We start from the raw sequence: 20,033 nt of genomic DNA on the forward strand, positions 1-20,033 counted from the left end.
TTATCAGTTATCATAACATTATTTTCAGAACAATTAAGCACATTTTACACCCAAATTCTTAGTGCATCTGTTATTTTTAATGATGACTCTCATTACTCTAATTGTTTTACAGTAAAAATACTATTTTACAAAAATAAAATAAAAATTATATTCATTATACTTTACAACAAATGTACAAATAGTTCAAGTTGTTATATGTAATTATTATTATTATTATGTTTTCCCTTTTGAATTTTGGAGTAAAATGTGAACTGGACTGCTGAACTGTTTGTGATATTCACACGTTCACATGTCAATACAATTATTCAGTAGAATGAGTGTGAACAGATTTGGCTTGCTGTCCATAATGGATGGAAGAAACTACAGATTAAAAATCTTGTTGGTTTAACTTAAAGTAAGTAACCTGGTTGCCTTCAAATTTTGAGTTCATTGAAGTTAATTTTGAGTTAATACAATGAAGGAGACTGGTTTAATCAACATAAACTCAAAATATTATGTTATCTGGACCACATATTATGATCTCATTGTATTAACTAAATATTTTCATTTCAATCAACTCAAAGTTTTAAGACAACCAGGTAACTTACTTTTTTAAGTTAAACCAACAATACAGTTGTGCATTTATTAAATGACTTTTTAATCCATTTCTTCACTTCAGAAATGCAGCAGTTCTCACTCTTTATTTTATTGTTTTAGCACATCTGTGTTCATGCAGCATATTTTCATGGGTTTAAATCACACCTTTATTTCAGCGATTTGTCACACTGACTGGCTGCCGTCTGTCGCCTGGATCTCAGGAGAGTGTATTAGAGTGAGTATGAATGATATTTCTGTCTGACAAGTAAATCTCATAAACTTCAGTGGAAATGAGCCTTTCATAAACACGTGCCTTAAGAGGGTTAGTAGAGCTACAATTGAGAGAACAACAGAAATGTACTTAATATTAATTGTATGATATATTATTTTGATAAAAATAAAATTACATTTAAAACACCATTCTTTGAACCTAAAATTGACACTCTTAAATGACCAAACAAACAACCGCAGTGTCTAGGAAGTCTAAAAAATGACCCAGTTTTTTTTCTTCTTCAGGTTATGACAACTGAACATGAATGTTTGTTAATGTCGCGCTCCATTGAACATCTACTGCTGCGCACATGCAAGTTTCTCAGAAAGCCTGACGTTCCTCTTTCAGCATCATCCTTTTCCTGAGTCACACGCTTTCCTCCTTCTCAGAATGATCTCCGCCAGTCAGAAGATGAATTTATGCAATGTGAAGTTCAACATGCCAGCCTTTGCGTGCATGTTCGCAAGTTCTTATGCAAAACCATAGCCTGTCAAGCTGATTGAGTGGTTTTCACAATAAATTAGCAATTGTAATCTTGAGCATTTTAGAGGAACAAGCTGTTGCTTCCTCTTCATTTCTCTCTCTCACACACACTTTTCCAATCTCTTTTTTCTCTTTCTCTCTCTCTCTCTCCTCCACTTAACTCTGGGTCTTAGCTGTCTTCATACATAATTAGGGCATGCCAAGTCACATTACCTGTCTGTTTTTTCAGCCCTCATTTTCTTTTTCTGTCGTTGACGTGTCAGAGAATATTCGTCAAAGTACCCCACTAATGGAATCGAGGGAAAGCTTAAAATGAAGAAAGATTTATGACATTTTGCTCCTGAACTTTTTTCAGTTGTCCCCCCAACCCCCAACCCATAACCCATAACCCCTCCCCCTTTCCCTCTATAATTCCCTCTATATTTGATACGAATACAATGGCTGCATTGGGAACCATTTTGCACAAGGTTGAGTTGTTCTCACCTGGAGTGTCAGTGTGTCACTGCTATTCACTCGAGAAAGCCTCACAATGGCCACCAGTACTGACTGACTTATCATTTTAGAACCCAGCGGGGCTCATGTTTTGTGTCTTAGTTATTCACACAGGTGCAGTGCTATTAAAACACTAAGAAGCACAGTATGAAATGAATGCTCAGAGACTCTTAAATATAAAATATAAACTCAAAAGAGTTTGTCTAGTGTGCAAGGACTTTCAAACAGCCCTGGATATTTCTGACCTCTTAGTCAAACATAATATATATATAACAATACTGCATTTTATAGGACAAATCAAAGGTAATTTATTCACTTTCAAATCACACCAAAATATTGATCAACATACATCAATTATGGTGACACGAACTTCAGAAAAACCTCATTGGTTCTCGCATGTCACATGACCTAAAGTAATGATGTTTGAGCTTTGTTGCAATATTTGATGTAGTCTGTGTCAGGTTTTATTATTGATATTTTTGTTAGTTGAAACAAAGCGGAAATAAAATTCATTTGAAGAAATGTTTTAAATCAGCTTAAGTTGAAGGGTAACACTTAATTTTGATGGTCCCTTTTGAACATTCTGTTGACTATAAGTAACTTTGCAACTACATGTCAACTATCTCTCATTAGAGTATTAGTAGTCTGTCTGCTTAATATCTGATAACTCTTTATTGTGATGGTCCTCCAACACTCTACTGACTATAAGTAACTTTGCAACTACATGTCAACTTATTCTAACCCTAACCCTACCAGTCTACTAATACTCTACTAATACTCTAATGAGAGTTAGTAGACATGTAGGTGCAATGTTACTTCTAGCCAACAGAATGTGTTAAAGGGACCATCAAAATAAAGTGAAACCAGTTGAAGTGCTAAAATAGTTATGTTTAAAAATTGCTAAATTACTAAATTAATGAATTAAAATGAATTAAAAAGGAAAATATAAAAATAAAAGATATATATTTATATTAGTAGTACCATGCCATATAAATAAACACTGGCATGTTTCAGTGTTTGGATATTAGTGAATAAAGGCTTTAATTACAGTACAAAGTGATTGTATTGCTTCAGAAGGCTTTTTCTTCAGTTTTGGCTCACATTGTCATTCATAATATGGACAAAAACAGCTGAAACCTTCTTTTGTGTTTTGCAGAATAAAGAAAGCCATAGGAGTTTGAAAATACATGGAGGTGAGTAAATTATTAAAGAATTTATTTACATTTTTGGATGAAATGTCCCTGCCACCAATGCACAAGTTATAAAACATAACACGCTTCATTATCGGAAAAGCAGCATCAATATACATGCTAACTGTCACCATTATGTTTAATTGTATTCAGTTCAAGGACTTTTAGTTTATTGTCATTCCTGTCTCGTGTTCCTTGTTCCATTTTGCCGCCACTCATCTGTCACCATGCACACTGACACAATCATCACAGCTGTTCATCGTTTAGTTAATCTTCTCTGTGTATTCAAGTTCCTGCCTGTGTTCTGTTCATTGTCCGGTATCGTCTATGTTAAAGGTATAGCGGAGGATGTTTTACTTCCTGGTGGGTAGTCTAAACTATTGGTCCTCCTAATTGTCAATCATTCTGGTGAATCAATCAAACTTTTCAAAAAGTGGAGAGGGCGGGTCTTATCTAAAATTTGGAAAGATCCTCCGCTATACCTTTAAGTGTGCGTGTCACTTCCCGTTCGCCCGTCTGTTGGATTATTGTTAATAAAACTTTGTGTTAGATTACAGTATATTCGTCTTCCTCTCCCATTTGCCAGCAACCACCCGTGTGACACTAACATTGATATCAGGTTAAAGGTGCTCTAAGTGATACGACGCGTTTTTTAGGCCCAAAAATTTTTTGTCACATACAGCAAACATCTCCTCACTATCTGCTAGCTGTCTGTCCCCTGAACACACTGTAAAAAAACGCGGTCTCTCTAGACACCACAGGCTCCACAAACGGCAACAAAAACAAACTGGGCTCACCCGCACCACGAAGCACAACAAACAGTGCTCCAGCCAATGACCAACAAGAAGCATTGGTTGGGTACACATGAAGGGGGTGTGTGGAGGAGAGAGAAGCATGAAGAGGGAAGTTTGAATTATGGCCGACACACGACCAAAGAGATGACGTTTCGATGAACAAATTGCAAAGAAGAGGGACAAGGATAAGGAACGCGTGAAGTCCCGAATTTACATCGGAAAAACCTTCGAAAGGTGGCGAGAACTCCGCCGGCAGAAGGGCTTCCGATCCGACATAGTTGCTCTGTTTTTGCAGAACAGGTAAATCCATTTTTCTTTCTAAACTGACGTTCATGTTCGCCAAACCAACACAAGGATGTAATTAGCTAGAACTATGCAGTCAACGTTAACTTTGGTGAATACAACATATATGTTTCTAGCAGCGATCAATCTCTATTGTAAATGGTCAAGCAAATTCACAGTAGGGCGACAATTTGTGTGAATGACTGTTTTCACCCACGGTTTGTTATGAATTTGAATGTTCATTTATAGGCTATTGACAACTTTGACTAAATTTGTTTACGCCGCCGTTGTTTATGCTCACTGGGAAATGCGAAGCTAACGTTATCTTGCTATTATTGCGTCCTTTTATGGGAGCTATAGTTATAGTTATAACCTTAGGTGGCGAAACGATTAAGATAATGTTTCTCTTTTTCTGCATTCTGTTCTGCAATATATAAAAGCATTTATCTAACTTGGCAACATTACACATTGAATGAAGTATCAGTAAAACGTAACTTTGTTTGTAGTGACTATTTTGACTTTCCTTAATGCCGGAAGGGAGGGGAGGAGGGAGGAGACGGGATGAGGAGGAGGGAGGGTCTAGCTAGCCTCCGTTTTGTTTGACAACAATTCGAATGTCAACAAGAAGTTATGACTCCCGGCATCGCTTAGAGCACCTTTAATTAAGAGGACACATGCCTTGTCTGTAATGTTATGAAATACCTGTTCATTTAATTTGTTCCCTCCATTTTGATTTGGTCCTTTTTGTATTTTCCTCTTGAGTGCTGCAGACTTTAGTTTTACCTCCACACAGAGAGAGAGAGAGAGGTGCAAAGAGAATATTTCTCATGTCTGCCATCGCTTTGAGACAAAGCCTGTGTGTGTGCAGATAGACCTCTCTCTCCTCACCGATCTCATACTCAGACGTGTGTGCGAGCACGCAGGAGAAAGCTGATAGGACAGGGGAATGATGTGGGCCAGTGGCCATTGTAATGCTGTGTGCTGCGTGTGGCAGTAACAGCTTCACCTCAAGGTCAACTTCCTGTGAGGAGAATACACATCAGACCAGTTGGGCTAGAGCCCACCTTCTCTCCTTCTCTCTTTATCTTTCCAATACTAAATATGAGTGTGCGCGCAGGTAGTCAGAACAGAGTGTAAACTATGGATTAAGAGTTCATGCTAGGAAGGGAGAATTTATTGCACATTATTATGTACGCTGACTGAACATTATCCCTCTTTTTACATCAAAAAGATTCTTAGAAATTAATAATTTTATTCAGCAAACATGCATTGATCAAAAGTGACAAGAAAAAACATTTATAATTGTGTACGTATCACAGTTTCCGCACACACACACACAAAAAACCACACAACTGTTTTTAACATTGATAATAATAAGAAATGTTACTGGAGCACCAAATCAGCATATTAGAATGATTTCTGAAGGATCATGTGACACTGAAGACTGGAGTAATGATGCTGAAAATTCAGCTTTGCATCACGGGAATAAATTACATTTTAACATAAATTAAAACACAAAACAGTTATTTTAATGTATTTTTACTATATACAGTCTTGTTGAGCGTAAGACACTTCTTTTAAAAACCTTACCGGTACGTAACCTTTGAACGGTAGTGCAATTAAACATGAAATATTATTCATGAATGTTATCGGATAGCTTTCCCCAAGGTATTTTCAACTCTTTGGCTGACAATTTTGTTTATAGCTCATGTATCTCGTAAAAATAATAAAAGAAAAGAAAATAATTAAACTCATTTAAACAGTTTGCAACACCAAGGTCATGGGTTCCTTTTTTCAAGTAATGTGTAAGCTAATAAAATGCATAACTTGAATGCAATGTTGGTCATTTTGAATAAAAGCATCTGCCAAATGCATACATCAATTTGAGTTAAGTTGTGTTTTTTATATGAGAAGAAAGATACTGCATAGAGAAATTCTACTGGAGAAAGCTTTATCCATTACAATTTGCTTTCATTTCAGTCATAGTAGCTTGGAAAGGAATCACCTGGAAGTACATAATATTTGTACTTATTGTACATGCTCACTAGCCAAAGTCGTAATGAAATACTTACCACCGAAGCGATTGACCAATCAGAATCAAGAATTTTACATAGTCTTTTAATGAAAAATGAAAATGGCTTCTTTTACCCTTTTCTCTTGTTCTCTGTTTGTACCACAGAAAATCACAAGGGGAAAAGGTCACTTTTGTTTTCTGATGTATACATTTAAATAAGCCCATAATAGCCATAATCATTGCCACAATAGTGTACATGCATGTGTTTTTGAAGCACATGACTCCAGCTGGTGTAATGTGTCGCAACGGGGGCCACTAAACCACCTGAAACCTTAATTTGTTGTGATAGTAATTTTCTCTGCTCCATGCTGGCCTAAGATACTGTACCTAAACTACCGTGAACATACAAAGAGAATGAGGGGAATAAAAATAAATAGAAAAATGATTCATGTAACATGGGTCCAGAGCATTCAGAAACTGCTTTACTTTTTTTTTTCGGAAGCATACAAAACAAACATATTTGATAAATGTTCACACTGTTCCATAATGCAAGAATATAGACCAGAGGCTGTTAATTAGGACAAATAAGCATAATAAAAGTGAGTCGATTTGGACAAATATGTCTACTAAATGAAGTAATGTAAATATAACTCTAATGCTTTTTTTCAAATCTTCTGAAGCCATGCGATAGCTCTGTGTGGGGAACGGACTAAAATTAATGTCATTAATCACTGACAACTGCACTTCTGCATATTCTAACAGGTTGCAAGACATGAGAACCAGCAGCGTTTGGTGTCACCAGGAATATGAAAATGTTATTGGAGAAGTATAAGATTGTACCATGACATTTTTCAAGTGCCTTGCTAATGATATATGTCGAAATACCATCCTGTTATTATCTGATAGCATCACCGTACCTTGGTATCTCTGCAGTACTCTTTTGTGACGAATTGTACAGTCTTCATGCTTCACATAGGCTTTCCATCTTTCATCTTTTTCCTCAGTGAATGAGGATTGACAGCTTCACATAGCCCAAGGTAATTTCCCCCTGTCTGCACTGTAGGTGTGCATTTGGTATGATAATAACCAAGCAATGTTGTTAAGGGCTCATATATTATGGCTGAAATATGGACCCTTGAAAGCTCACAAAGAATCCAAGAGTGAAAACTAAACACATTAAATAATGGTTGAATCTGCTTTCACACATGCTCTCTCTTAGCTCTTGATTTAGATGACCTCATGAAGACATTTTGATGTGTAAAAGCTACTTAGAGTATGTCAAAAGTCAGATTATCTAGCCAAAAACATACCTAAGTAAAAGTACTTGTGTAAAGATTTGACATTTAGACCGACCGTGTTCACACACAGTCAAGTTAGTCCATCTTCAGCAATATCTATAATTAAAAAGCATTGCTTTAGGTCAAAGACTGTGTCATTGAGATGTCTCCTCACAGAGAACCACTGACCTTGGTTTTGTCCAAATACAGCTTTTTAAAGTTGTAATAATATTGTTATTATAGAATAATTGTATTTGCAAATTTACAAGTGTCATTTTATGGAATTTGCAAAATGTTCAAATTTCATTGCAAACATAATTATTAATATAAACGCATATTTGCATTTGTAAATGTAATATGTTGTATTGCAATTTCTTAAGTGCTTGTCGGTTGAGATACGCTTGGAAAACTATTGATTCCGAGTCTGACCTCACTAACCTTGAAGTGGGCCTTAAAATGTAGCTCAAAAATGTCACCATGTTCAATTTTTCATCCCTTTTAAAGTAAAGAACCCATCCAATAGCGCATGAATATATTGGACGGACTCTTAGAGGAGATTAGATACTCTCCGTCGCTCTCATCCTGAGCCTCTCTGTATGTCAGCGGGCCCAAAGCTTTTGTGTCCCGTTCTGAATAGAACTGACGTGCAAATAGAGTTTCAGTCTGGCCACAAGAGGGCAGGACGTCTCTCCAAATGCCCATGCAGGTCTCAGAAAGTTTCCAATCAAACAAACGTCTGTTATTCACTGCCTCTGACGGACAACCTGTCCCCAACAGTCAAGACGACTCTCTAATTAGAGACTTTGTAGAAGATTGGTAATTCAAATTCAGAAAGATTTTAATTGCTGACATGTTGGTGGTTTAACAAGCAGATTCAGTGCCTGACTAATGCACGACAATGAACACACACCCTCTCGCATGCGGACGTCCTCACAAACCCACGCACTTGCAAATGCTAAAAGGATGCAAATCTACTCTGAGAAGCCCACTGACCACTCTACAAGCCCCCTACACAAACACGACCAACTCTTACCATGTCAAGCTAATGACTTTAGAGGAAAGAAAACATCAGACAGACTCTCTGATCATCTTTCCTTCCATGACTGAGCACACAGTGCTGAACACTTTATATGACTCAGTGTTTATCATTGGAACCCCGGTGTTTCTGGAACTGGAAATGGAAATCAGAGAGGTCCGGCTCTCTTTAGTATCAAATGAGAAGCTTATTCCGGCCATGAATCATCCATTCCAATATGAAGAGACCATATGACTGACATGATAAACTAATCACACTTTGCTTGATTTTATATGTTTTTTTTTTTTGTTTTTGTTTTTTTACAATTTTACAATTTATATAAATTGTAGGCTATTTATAAATGTACAAAATTATGAATGTAGAAAATAAACTATATATATACAGAAACAAAGTATAACGTATAATACATTTCATAATTTAGCTTCATTTGCAAACAAAAATGTTACTATTAATCAATTCTTTCTCACTTTAAGTGCTCATTGTCTGCCTTTCAGCTATTTCACTTCCTCTGAACTGTGCTGAACGGAAACTTCTCTCATAGTCGGTAAGGTTGTGCCAAAGCTAACTCTCATCCAGGGAATCCAATGACCTTTTCCTGACCATTTATTCATTGGAATGAGCCTCATAAAAGTGGATAGAGGCAGAAACATGGCAGAGAGGTGCTAAAAATGTCAGGCCTTAGAGTGAATTTTCTCTCCTCGTTGCTCTGTTTCTCAAAACTTTACCCTGTAATGATTTTTGGAAGGTAGACTGCTGCGTTTGGACCAGAGGGGTGCAAGTGAGATCAGAAGGTGTGTGATAGGACGTGATGGCTAACTTTTCCTCTCATTATTTACTGCTCTTTTTCTTTAAAGGGTTTTGAACTCTTATAGAATAACAGCTTTGAACTTTCACTTTAGGACACACTATAAAGCAAGAGTGTAGATTTTATGGTATTCATAACTTTGTGCTGGCTTCCTGTAACTCACAATGCACGAAAAGAAACCTGCCATGCATCACATAATTTATAAAACGGCTTTATGTTCTAATTTTCTCTCTTTTTATGTCCTAGATGCTGAACCATAGGCTGAAAAACATGCATAGACCAGCTAAAATAGTTTAGTTAAACTGGTGCCTAGTTTGAATGACCAGCAAACAGTTAAAATATATGTTTTTGGACACTTTCGTGTTTGTTTTAGCATGGCTTTACTGTCTAGTGTTTGTTTACCGGCAACAATAGCATGCAAACCAACTCAATCATATTTGTTTAGCAGGGATGCTAAAGTGTCTTCATATGCTATCCTCACAAACATAAGCCTAATTAATATCAATATCACTATCATGTCTGAAACCAGCCTAAACTAATATTGAAACTTTATGCCGTGATTATATTGATTTAGACCACCAAATAATCTCTAGAGTTCCCACTCCCTCTGAACCAGTGTTAGCGCTATGCTAACTTCTCAGTTAACCCAATTCTCCAGTTTAAGGCGGTTTTGACTGATGTTTCTCATCATTAGTGTCCTCTCATGGGGCCGGATAAATCGCAGGCATTATGAAATCCATGCAGAGAGTGAACCTAACCAGAATCTATTTCAGATTTAATTTCATGAGGTAAAATATTATTCTCCATTTGTGTCTCATTTTGTCATATTAAGCAGGCGCGATAGCTAAAACAGATTGACTTCAATTAGAGGGACGGGATACAAATGTTCAGCAAAACGGTTAATAGAAGAACAAAATGTATTAGGGATCATTATGACATAAATATGCCACCTCTTCAAAGTCTTTTGTCTAAAAACAGTTATCTAGTTAGCTGGGGCATCACTAGATATATGACAACATGCGGGGCTAAACCCATAGCGCCATTATCATAAGCTAAATGTAAATTATTCAAGCAAGACTTTTTATCTGAATTTGTAATGTGCCTATTAGTGATGTCGAGAAGGTATGCTAGAAAAGATTAAATGAATAAAGGTGAATTAAATTAATTAATTATATCGACCAAGTAAAATTGTAATTGTATGTTAGTTGCATGACTTATATACTTTAATAACTATAACTATGTGATTTTATAATCTTATTTAAATAGATCAAATAACATTTTAACCATAAAATGTGCATTTTTATGTAATTTATTTAATTGTAATGTTTTTTAATTATTTTGTATTCAGTCTTTTACATATTACACAGTTAATCCGGTTTAGATACACCCCTGCTTGTCAGTTAAAGCCAAGGCGAACGATGATACCAGGAGAATACAAAAATGTGAGCGCAACACTGACAGACGAAAACAACATCAGCATTCATGCTTTGGGTATTATGGCTACATGGGAGAACAGGAAGTCCTCCCGGGCAAAAAATCCCTCCTTTAGCATCTTCCTTCGCAGGATCCATGGCAGAGCCTGAAGTGTACCTGGAGGGTTATTGGCAGTTCTAATCAAGTTAAATATCTTCCAGGCTCTTGAAAAAAAAAAAGCACATTGCTGATGTTGGATTCGTGCTCAAGTGTAAGTCAGCCAACAGCATCTCTCCTTGCAGCAACCAGAAGGCCATTTATGTTCCTTTTGTGCGAGTTGGCTGCAATTAAGGGTCAATTCCATATTGACAGTTTGACTTACTCTCTCTTAAGCTGCAGGTTTGTTCACTGTTCTGCCTCTCAAGGATGGAGTTTGTCAGATGGAGGACTGTCGTGCCAAGTGAGGGTAAAGGCTAGAATGTGGAGGAGGCAATCGGAAGTTCACGTTCAGATAAAACCATCAATATCCTCCTCTGCATTACCTGTCTACCAAACACTGCAGAGGAGGAAAGAGAGGAAGACAGAAAGAGAGCAGCCACTTCATTACAGAGAAAAGATCAGCGGTCAGAGCAAAGATCATCGACCCGAGCAAAGATTGGTAAGTCAGAGAAAAGATCATATTTGGTGTGATGTGCATTTGTGTTAAAAACATGGTAAATGTTGCCTTTGGATACATAAGTGAAAATTTTAAGGGGTGTGACACTTGGTCTTTAAGTTACGGCCTCATGAATACAAATGCATGGAGTATCAGCTTCATTAAAGATAAGGAAAAGAGATCTAAAAGGGCTTTGCACTTCTCTATGACTCTAGACTTCAAGCTCTTGCATCAGCATCTAGAGGTGACAGCAGCCATAATATTATCATGTCAAAATTCAAGTTTGCGTGACCCCTCGTGACAACCTACGACATCCTGCGTGACTCGCTTTAAGTGTTTATGATTTACTTCTAGAGGTGGCAAGGCCACAGTCGAGCATGAAATGAAAATTACTCAGCGCCATTAGCAAGAAAAAAATGGAGAAATATTTCAGGTCTGTGACAAAATTACACTCCCAGTTCTCATGGCATTACACATCACCACTTATGAAAAGCGCTCTGAAAGACTGCGACTATTTAACATTTTCGTACAGCTGCACTCGCAGACCTGTCAGCATTGTTGCATCCAGGGCTGAGGTAAGCAATAAAAGCTTGGTTCGAAAGGGGGAAAAAGTCTGGATTTCCTTCTCACATTAGCATATAAACCTCATTAATGACCATGTTATTGTTCGGTTCAATTTAAATTGCCAGGCTAAATCCTGTGAATGCGCAAACTGCCCTAAATTAAACATTTACTCTAAAACTGTGGTTCTCAAAAGTTTGCTGCAAGACCCTTCAAGAGGATTTACATCGGACAGCGTTCAAGTGGTGTCCCAACAACATACTAAACCTATAACCTATAGAATATGTATGGAAAATAAAACAGAGTGGTAAGAGTTTAGAGTTTAAAATGATGTTTATAACATGCCCTTGTTGGCATCTATTTTATAGTATTATTACTATTATTATTATTGATAACCTGTACGTGTTGACATGTTTTATTAACCTGTCCATTTTGACTTTTTATTTATTTATTATTATTAACCTGCCCATTTTGACACATTTTATTAATCTGCCAATGTTGACTTTTAAGTTATTGTTGTTTTTTACCTGCCCATGTTGGGACGTTTCATTAATCTGCCTATGATGACTTTTAATTCTTTAAATAATCTTTTCATTTTCATTTTATTTTTATTTGATTAACCTGCCAATGTTGACACGTTTAAGTAATTATTTTAATTTAGTATTTTATTTTATCATCTACAGTACCTAATTTGACTAACTTCTGCCAAGTGCCACATAAATTTGCTATAAAGCAAATTTATATAAACAATAAAGTTGATCAACTTCACAGATCGTCAACATGTCGTTGATTTTTCTTTCAAATAAAATGCACAATTATATGTTTAGTTGCATTGTATTATATGCATTGAACATTATTTGTTTCCTCTCTCCAACTGCCCTGTTGATGTAGGAACCGTTAGGTAGGAACCACTGATTTAAAAAGTTTGTTTGATATTTGTGCATGGGGAGGATGACATTTAACTTCACCATCATGTCATCAAGCTACACAAGCAAACCCAAACAAATTAAAATGCCTGTGACTTTGATTATTTAAGCCTCATCTCACATCAAGTACATCTCAGATTTATATGCGTTCCATCACTGAGCTTTAGTCTTTGTGACATTGTGACATCTTTTGTCTTGAACTAATTAAAGAAACAGAAATGACAGCTCTCCCTCCCTTACGTAGCTATTAGCATCCGCAGAGACCCAGAGAAAGGTTTCCCTTCATTAACAACAGTGGAATTGTTAATGTCTAATAAAGGAAAAAGAGGAAGCTCTGTTTAATGCAACAGCCAGAGGGACAGAAAGAAAGAAGAGTGTTTTGGAGACACACTCCCAGCTCTGCTTGCATGGCACATTAGTACATCCCCCTCCTCTGCGTTCGGTTGCCAGGTCCTAATTTACAGAACTAAGTCAAAAGGAGGCAAATCATATGTTCCCGTGAAATTAATTATTGAAGCCCTGCAAATGTGATTTGGCTTTCATAAAGGAGCAGCCCGGGAAGAGGAGGCTGGAGTGATGAAGTCCTGTCTGTGGAGAGGAGCTTCCGTGTGGGAACAGTCGACAACGAGCACAGCGGTGTAATCCCAACATTACACGCTCCGTAATGGCTGATGTTTGCGCCACAGGCTGGAACGGTGCGGTCCGTTGGGGACAGACCTGTGAGGCAGGAGCCGAATAATGGATGGATGATGAGGTGACGAAGAGAGGAACGGATTGATGGATGGATAGCACACGAATGGATGCGTGTACTGGAAGCCTAAGTGCGTTTTAATGCATGGCTGGTCACTTGAGTCCCGCAAGACAGTGTTAAAAATGCATAGCATCCCACACCTTTTTCTTTTTTTCTCTCCGTTTCACTCTCTTTCGCCCTTTTATGCATCCAGACCAAGTGGTAGAGCAACGAAAGGCCGTTTTGACCTCATCTCGTCTCTCAAAGCAGCCTGGAACCCGCTTACAATATCTGACCTTGGGAAAGTGCCGTCTCTCCGCATACCAAACAGACCTCTGGCCTCTGGCTGAACAGAATGATTTCATTTCTCACAATTAATAAAACCAATCGTTTAATAGGGGAGCTAATGCATTTTTTGATCTGTTTAAATATTCATTCAAGACAAAAAAACTAAAAGAAAACCTACCACTGTGATAATGGTGGCTGACTCAAATGCATCATGGGATACTTAAACCTTAAATGTTCTACAATGACCATCTATGTTGCCTTCAGCCAAACAGCTGGACATCAGAGCATAATCATTTGCCAGCAATATTCAGATTATGCATCTTGAATAGGACTATTATCTTCATGGGCTGTGATCCAAAACCTTGAGAGCTGCCTGTGCTCCGGATGCAAATGCTTCATTATTGTAATTATTATTATCATTATAAATATTAAGTAGTAAGTGTTTTTAATTTGATGAAAATAACAAATATTTTCATAAAATTACAATAAAATATTAATAATGCTTAAAATATATTTTATACTTTTCAGTTTAATTTGGCATTATTACTACTACTAATAATTAATGTTAATAACAATATAATTAAATATTTATTTAATTTTATATTAAAGGTATAGTGGAGGATTTTCTTTTTCCGGGTGGATCATCAAGACTATTGGTCCTCCTAATTGTCAATCATTCTGGTGATATGTTTACGTAAGGCCGTCGTACGTGCTCGTCCTTTCTGCGCATGCGCACTTTCAGGTGTATATGTGTGGTGAGCTACAGTATGGTTTCAGCCATTCATTGAAGCTCGCCGTTCTCACCGGGTTTTTTCAAAATGTCTGAGGGTCGCAAGAGAAAAAGTGTCTAAGAATTGTATGACAAGAAGAGAAAGGCCTCTGAAGAAAGAAACAAGACCAGTGTTTTTGGGAGAATATTTCACACGCTGGCGTACGCTAAAAGCACAGGTTGGGCTTCCCACTGATGCCTCAGTCGCGAAGTTTCTACTCGACAGGTAAAGTTTGGCATGCTATTTGGAGAAATCCATTTAAAATCACTGCTAGTAAAAGTTAATGTAAGCTATGATTAGCGATGCTAGCGTTTAATGGGCGTTCCCTCTCGGGAGCAGGTAGAGTGTTGCACATGTGCATTTTTTCAAAAAGTGGAGAGGGCGGTTCTTTTCTAAAATTCGGGAAAATCCTCCGCTATACCTTTAACAGAAAATATACAAGTGTAAACTATACAGTGTCAGCATCATTGAAAGTAAATATTTTACTTATTATTTCACAGTATAAAGGCAGCATTATGTACCTTTCAAGAAAAAGCCAATCCCACAATGTTTTAGAAAAGAGCTGTAGAGTCTTAAATTCATATTAATTGGTCTTAAATAAGGAATGTGCAAATGTATGAAGAAATGGTGGAAATAAAGTGTCTGATATTTCACCTAAGCAAGCTCAAAATATCTTTAGCCTCATTCACAGCACCTTTGTTGCTTGTCATCGTTCCTGTCATCATGTTATTGGGATAGAGTTGTTTTATAAACTACAGTAGTGCTAGTGCATTAACAAGATGAACAATCAATCAAAATACAATTTAAACTCACTCATACTACCAGAAAATTCCAAAACATCTTTCAGATTCTACAAAAAAAATCAGTTTTCTTGTCCATAATAAAGAAGATTATGCAGAAGAAACTGTTTTGAACTGCATCAGTGCTAAATTGCTCATTGCATTATATAATCAACAAGACCTATCAATGTATGAGGCAAACTCACTGAGACTGCAGTCACTGACACAAGACTGCTTTTTCATACTTCTTTTTTTTTTATAACAATGTAATGCGTTTACAGACAAGACATACAGAACAGAGAAATTGCTCCATAAATGATCTGTTCTTTGCTTGCACTCGAGATGGGTGAAGTCTGACGTGTGACTGACAGTCTTCACTTCTATTAGTTGTCGCCCCTGAAAGTCGCTCTTCATTTGCATAGAGTTAAACACAGTGGTCTTGTTGGATACGCCATCATCCTGTTGCCAACATTCGTGTCACCGGAAATCAACTCTCCATTTAAATGTATGAGATCTTGACACTGGCTGCATCAGAAATCGCATTCTTCCCTACTGTATAGTAGGTGAAAAATTGTGTGTGACAAGAGTAGTATGTCTGAATTCACAGCACTCATAAAAGAGTAGACGAAAAGTACCCGGATGACTTGAAGATTCTGAAGTGTGCATATGCACACTTTACTATCCCATGAGGCCACGAGAGAGGATTTGTGAATGGCAGCGAAGCGACAAAGCTGATGCCGTATATAGGTCACATGACCGTGTCAACATGGCGAATATATACAGTGTGTCCGGATTACATTCATACACACATAGAACAGTCACCAAGTATTTAAAATAATTATCTACTTAAAGATATCTTCATTTGTGTTCCAAAGATGAAAGAACAGATTTGAAATGACATGAGAGTAGTTTTCTGGTGAACTAACACTTTAAGCAATTCAAAAAGCTATTTTCAGAAATACATGCATGAATGTGTCAGAAATCTTAAATATGAAAAATACATACAGTATAAAACAAGCAATCACCTGTTTACATGGGGTAAAAAAAAAAGTAAAACTTATTTGTAAGTAATTATTCTTAGTAAGAAGTCAGGGTGTTGTTTTGGTTGCTTTGCCACAAAACACAATTACAAACATATATTGCCACATGTTGTCAGAGTGAAAATGAAGTGTGTCTCATCAGCTGTGTGCGTGTGGAGGTGAGATCTTGTTCTCAAGTGATTATTATTCATTACAGGAAACACCCACTGTGTCTATCAAAACACTGTTGAGAGCAAATGAATACAAGTCAAGTGTCAACACATGGAGGAGAAGGGTGAAGGAAATAAATTAAGAAAAAAGAAAGTTGATAAACTGCACATGCATTACTCAACAAAAGTTCTTATAAAACAGAATAAATGTTCAGTGGTTTAATCTAGAAATCATTGCAATAAGAGCGGAAATTCAACCAAGCACATGCTCTTCAAGGGTTCTTTGCAATACAATAGATTCAAGGTTTCATCTTATCAAGAAACATTTTCTCTGTGCAACAGTTCGGAAGTAAAAATCCCATTTATTTTGTTGAGGAATTGAATTTGAACGATAACTACGAGATTGTTGATCAATACTTTTGTAGAAGCCATCATCCCGCATGATTTCAACTTATTTTTAAATGAAAGCTTTTTTATATTTCCTCCATCATTTTGAATTTGATGTCATTTGTAGTGTTTCACTGGATTGTTGCTCTTTCCTTCATTAAATTTGTTAAGTACAAAGGTTTGTGCCTTTGTCTTTTTGTCTGATTTTCAAATATATTTTTGCTTCAAATCAAAGTTATTAATGTTGTGAACAACCTTGTAGCTCTTTGGTTTGGTTATGGCTTATTACTCTTTAAAACATTTTTTTTTTGTAAAAATGCTTCCAGAACCAAGGTTGCTTAAAAAAGGGGGCGGGCACTAATGCACTCTATTGTGCAATTCAAATTGTTTTTATGGTTCTTTTGAGATTCAAATGTTTTTTTGTCGCATGCAATTGTTGCAAATGTTAGGTCCTGTAATCTGATTAGTCTATATAGATAGATAGATAGATAGATAGATAGATAGATAGATAGATAGATAGATAGATAGATAGATAGATAGATAGATAGATAGATAGATAGATAGATAGATAGATAGATAGATAGATAGATAGATAGATAGATAGATAGATAGATAGATAGATAGAAACCAGGGTTTCTCAAACTCAGTCCTGGAGGGCCACTGTCCTGCACAGTTTAGCTCCAGCCCTGATCAAACACACCTGAGCAAGCTAATCAATGTCTTCAGGATCACTAGAAACTCTGGCTGAGTCCCAATTCGCCTACTTATACTACGACCTAAAAGTATGTACTTTTTTTGTGATGAAAAAGTACATACTTTTGAGTGTGTAGCAAAAGAGTATGCACGTTCTGGGACATACTTCGATGACGTCATGCAACGTAAACGAGAACGTGGTTGCCTAGTTACGCACACCGCGACTGTTAACAAAACATTTTACATTTCATATATAATTTTCCAATATAATTTTATTTACTATTCCCATCTTTTTTTCCACAATACATTTACAATGTGTTTTACCAAATTGAGGAGTGAAGCAGGCCCAGGGCGTCGTCGTAGATCAACCAAACGCAGGTCGTTTGTGAGGCGGCTGGTTCTGACGTTCATGTGCAAATGTGTGTAACGAAAGCTACTTATTTTCTGAGTTAAAATATTTAAAGTTTATAGTGTAACTATTGTTTAACGTATTTTATACTTAATCTTATACTTATGTATAATACTTAAAAATACCCCGATGAAAATGAACCATGCTTTTACTATAGTAAAAGTGTAGTAACCATGTTTCTTTGGTTGGACTGATAAAGTTAACATTTGTACAGCCACAGTATTACATTTACATTTACATTTATCTGACGCTTTTATCCAAAGCGACTTACAATTGCTATATATGTCAGAGGTCGCACGCCTCTGGAGCAACTAGGGGTTAAGTGTCTTGCTCAGGGACACATTGGTGTCTCACAGTGGATTCGAACCCGGGTCTCTCACACCAAAGGCATGTGTCGCAATGGGTTGTGGGCAATATTAGCCGTTAGAGTGTGCATTGATCTGCACTTCGAATTCTAACCGGAAATAGTAGACCATCCGGGTATCTTTGGAATACTCATTTCAACATACTACGATTTGGGACGTACTAATTCTAGTTTCGCATTCTATTTAGGACGGATAGTATGCGAATTGGGACTCAGCATCTCAGCTAGGTGTGTTTGATCAGGGTTGGAGCTAAACTGTGCAGGACAGTGGCCCTCCAGGATCGAGTTTGAACCCTGATATAAACTGATTCTAATTCTTAAAAATCTCTAATGTGTCTTCTACTAAGTGCTAAACCTGCAGTCCCCATTGAACTTCATTCATCTGATCCTCATGATCACTCAACGATGCGTTTCATCTCTACACGAGACACCTCTTCCAGTTTGAGAGGTTTTGCTCTCTCAGATGGAGTCTTTGTTCGTTTCCTGACTTTTCTTTTCACCGCTTGGCATTAAAAGAATAAAGAGAGAATTCATTACTTTGATAGAAGCATAATTAGGTGACAGAAAGCATTCGGAACAATTAGCAAACTGGTGAAACACAGAGAACTGACGTCCGTCTCTCCTCCCCACCGATCTGAGCAACAGCCTGGTGAGCAGCTGGTACACCCGTCCACTGAATCTGGACTGACAGCAGAGTGACTGAGAGAAAGAGGCGAGCTATCGTACGGCAGAGAATAATATTGTGAATGCTAAGAGGAGGTGATGTTTGACTGATTCAGGCGAAATAATCAATGTTACGCTGCACATTCGGTCAAAAACGGGTCGTGGTAATGTGCTCTTATAAGAAAGACGAACAAAACGGGGATGTAGACTTAATCTGTTTCTCTGTAATAACACATTTGTGAAACTTGTTACATACGTACGGTTCTGCCAAAGATCCTGATTGATTTTTTTTAGAGGAAGATTTGAAATGGCATCCACAGGGGGTCATTTTGATGAACAGATGCAGAGGAATCAGATTGGTGTTGAAGACAGATTGGTTCTGCTTTCATTTTTGGTCTCTCTGATCCGCATGCAAGAAAAAAAGGAAACAAACTGACAAAAAATGGAATCACGGACTGTCAAACCACATCAGTCAATTGTATCAACAGAGCCAAATTTCCTTGCGCTCATGTGGAGAAAGCAGTACCTTCTTTAAGGGCATTGCCGCTGGAAATTAAACTTAACAAAGCTGACTTTCTGAGAAAGACTAAACCGTTTTTCTATCATCAGGTGAAGACAATCCCTCTGTTATTGTCTGTCTGGAACGTGGGCCAAACAGAGGTGAAGAGGAGCAAGAGGCCAGAGTGATATTTGGTCTGACTCGTTCCAGTGAACTTTACCGGACAAGAGGTACAAAGGGAGAGACAAAGCAATCAATTACAACAATGCACACACACACACAACACTTTGTTATTTCCATATATGATTTTAGACACTAATACACGTTGATGAGTTCAAAAACAGACCAGTGAACTGTTAAATCCTCTTGCAGACCTCATTCATAAGCTCTGGTCCCAAATGTAGGGAGTTGTCTCAATGTGCACTTCTTAGACAGCAAATAAAACTCTGTACTTTTATTATTTTGTACTTTTGTCTCGTTTGGCAGT

At 37.2% G+C, this 20,033-nt stretch overlaps 1 protein-coding gene across 1 annotated transcript; it reads left to right on the plus strand.

Moving 5' to 3' along the window:
• The first annotated feature begins 715 nt into the window (after positions 1–715).
• Positions 716–19,768, plus strand: LOC309488068 (uncharacterized protein). Its single transcript, XM_082156062.1, has 4 exons — positions 716–811; positions 2,979–3,015; positions 11,059–11,291; positions 19,657–19,768. The coding sequence occupies exons 1-4, from the start codon at positions 725–727 to the stop codon at positions 19,732–19,734; spliced, it is 435 nt and encodes a 144-aa protein (XP_082012188.1). The 5' UTR covers positions 716–724; the 3' UTR covers positions 19,735–19,768.
• The last annotated feature ends 265 nt before the right edge of the window (positions 19,769–20,033 follow it).

This window comes from Leuciscus leuciscus, assembly GCF_965113295.1.
Source record: "Leuciscus leuciscus genome assembly, chromosome: 23".
NCBI lineage: Eukaryota > Metazoa > Chordata > Actinopteri > Cypriniformes > Leuciscidae > Leuciscus > Leuciscus leuciscus.

Excerpts from the sequence above, each read along its gene's own strand:
- LOC309488068 (XM_082156062.1), top strand. The coding sequence starts at position 725 with ATGGGTTTAAATCACACCTTTATTTCAGCGATTTGTCACACTGACTGG. Across the intron at positions 812-2,978 it reads TCTCAGGAGAGTGTATTAGA|AATAAAGAAAGCCATAGGAG; the intron begins GTGAGTATGAAT and ends TGTGTTTTGCAG. Across the intron at positions 3,016-11,058 it reads GAGTTTGAAAATACATGGAG|GATGGAGTTTGTCAGATGGA; the intron begins GTGAGTAAATTA and ends CTGCCTCTCAAG.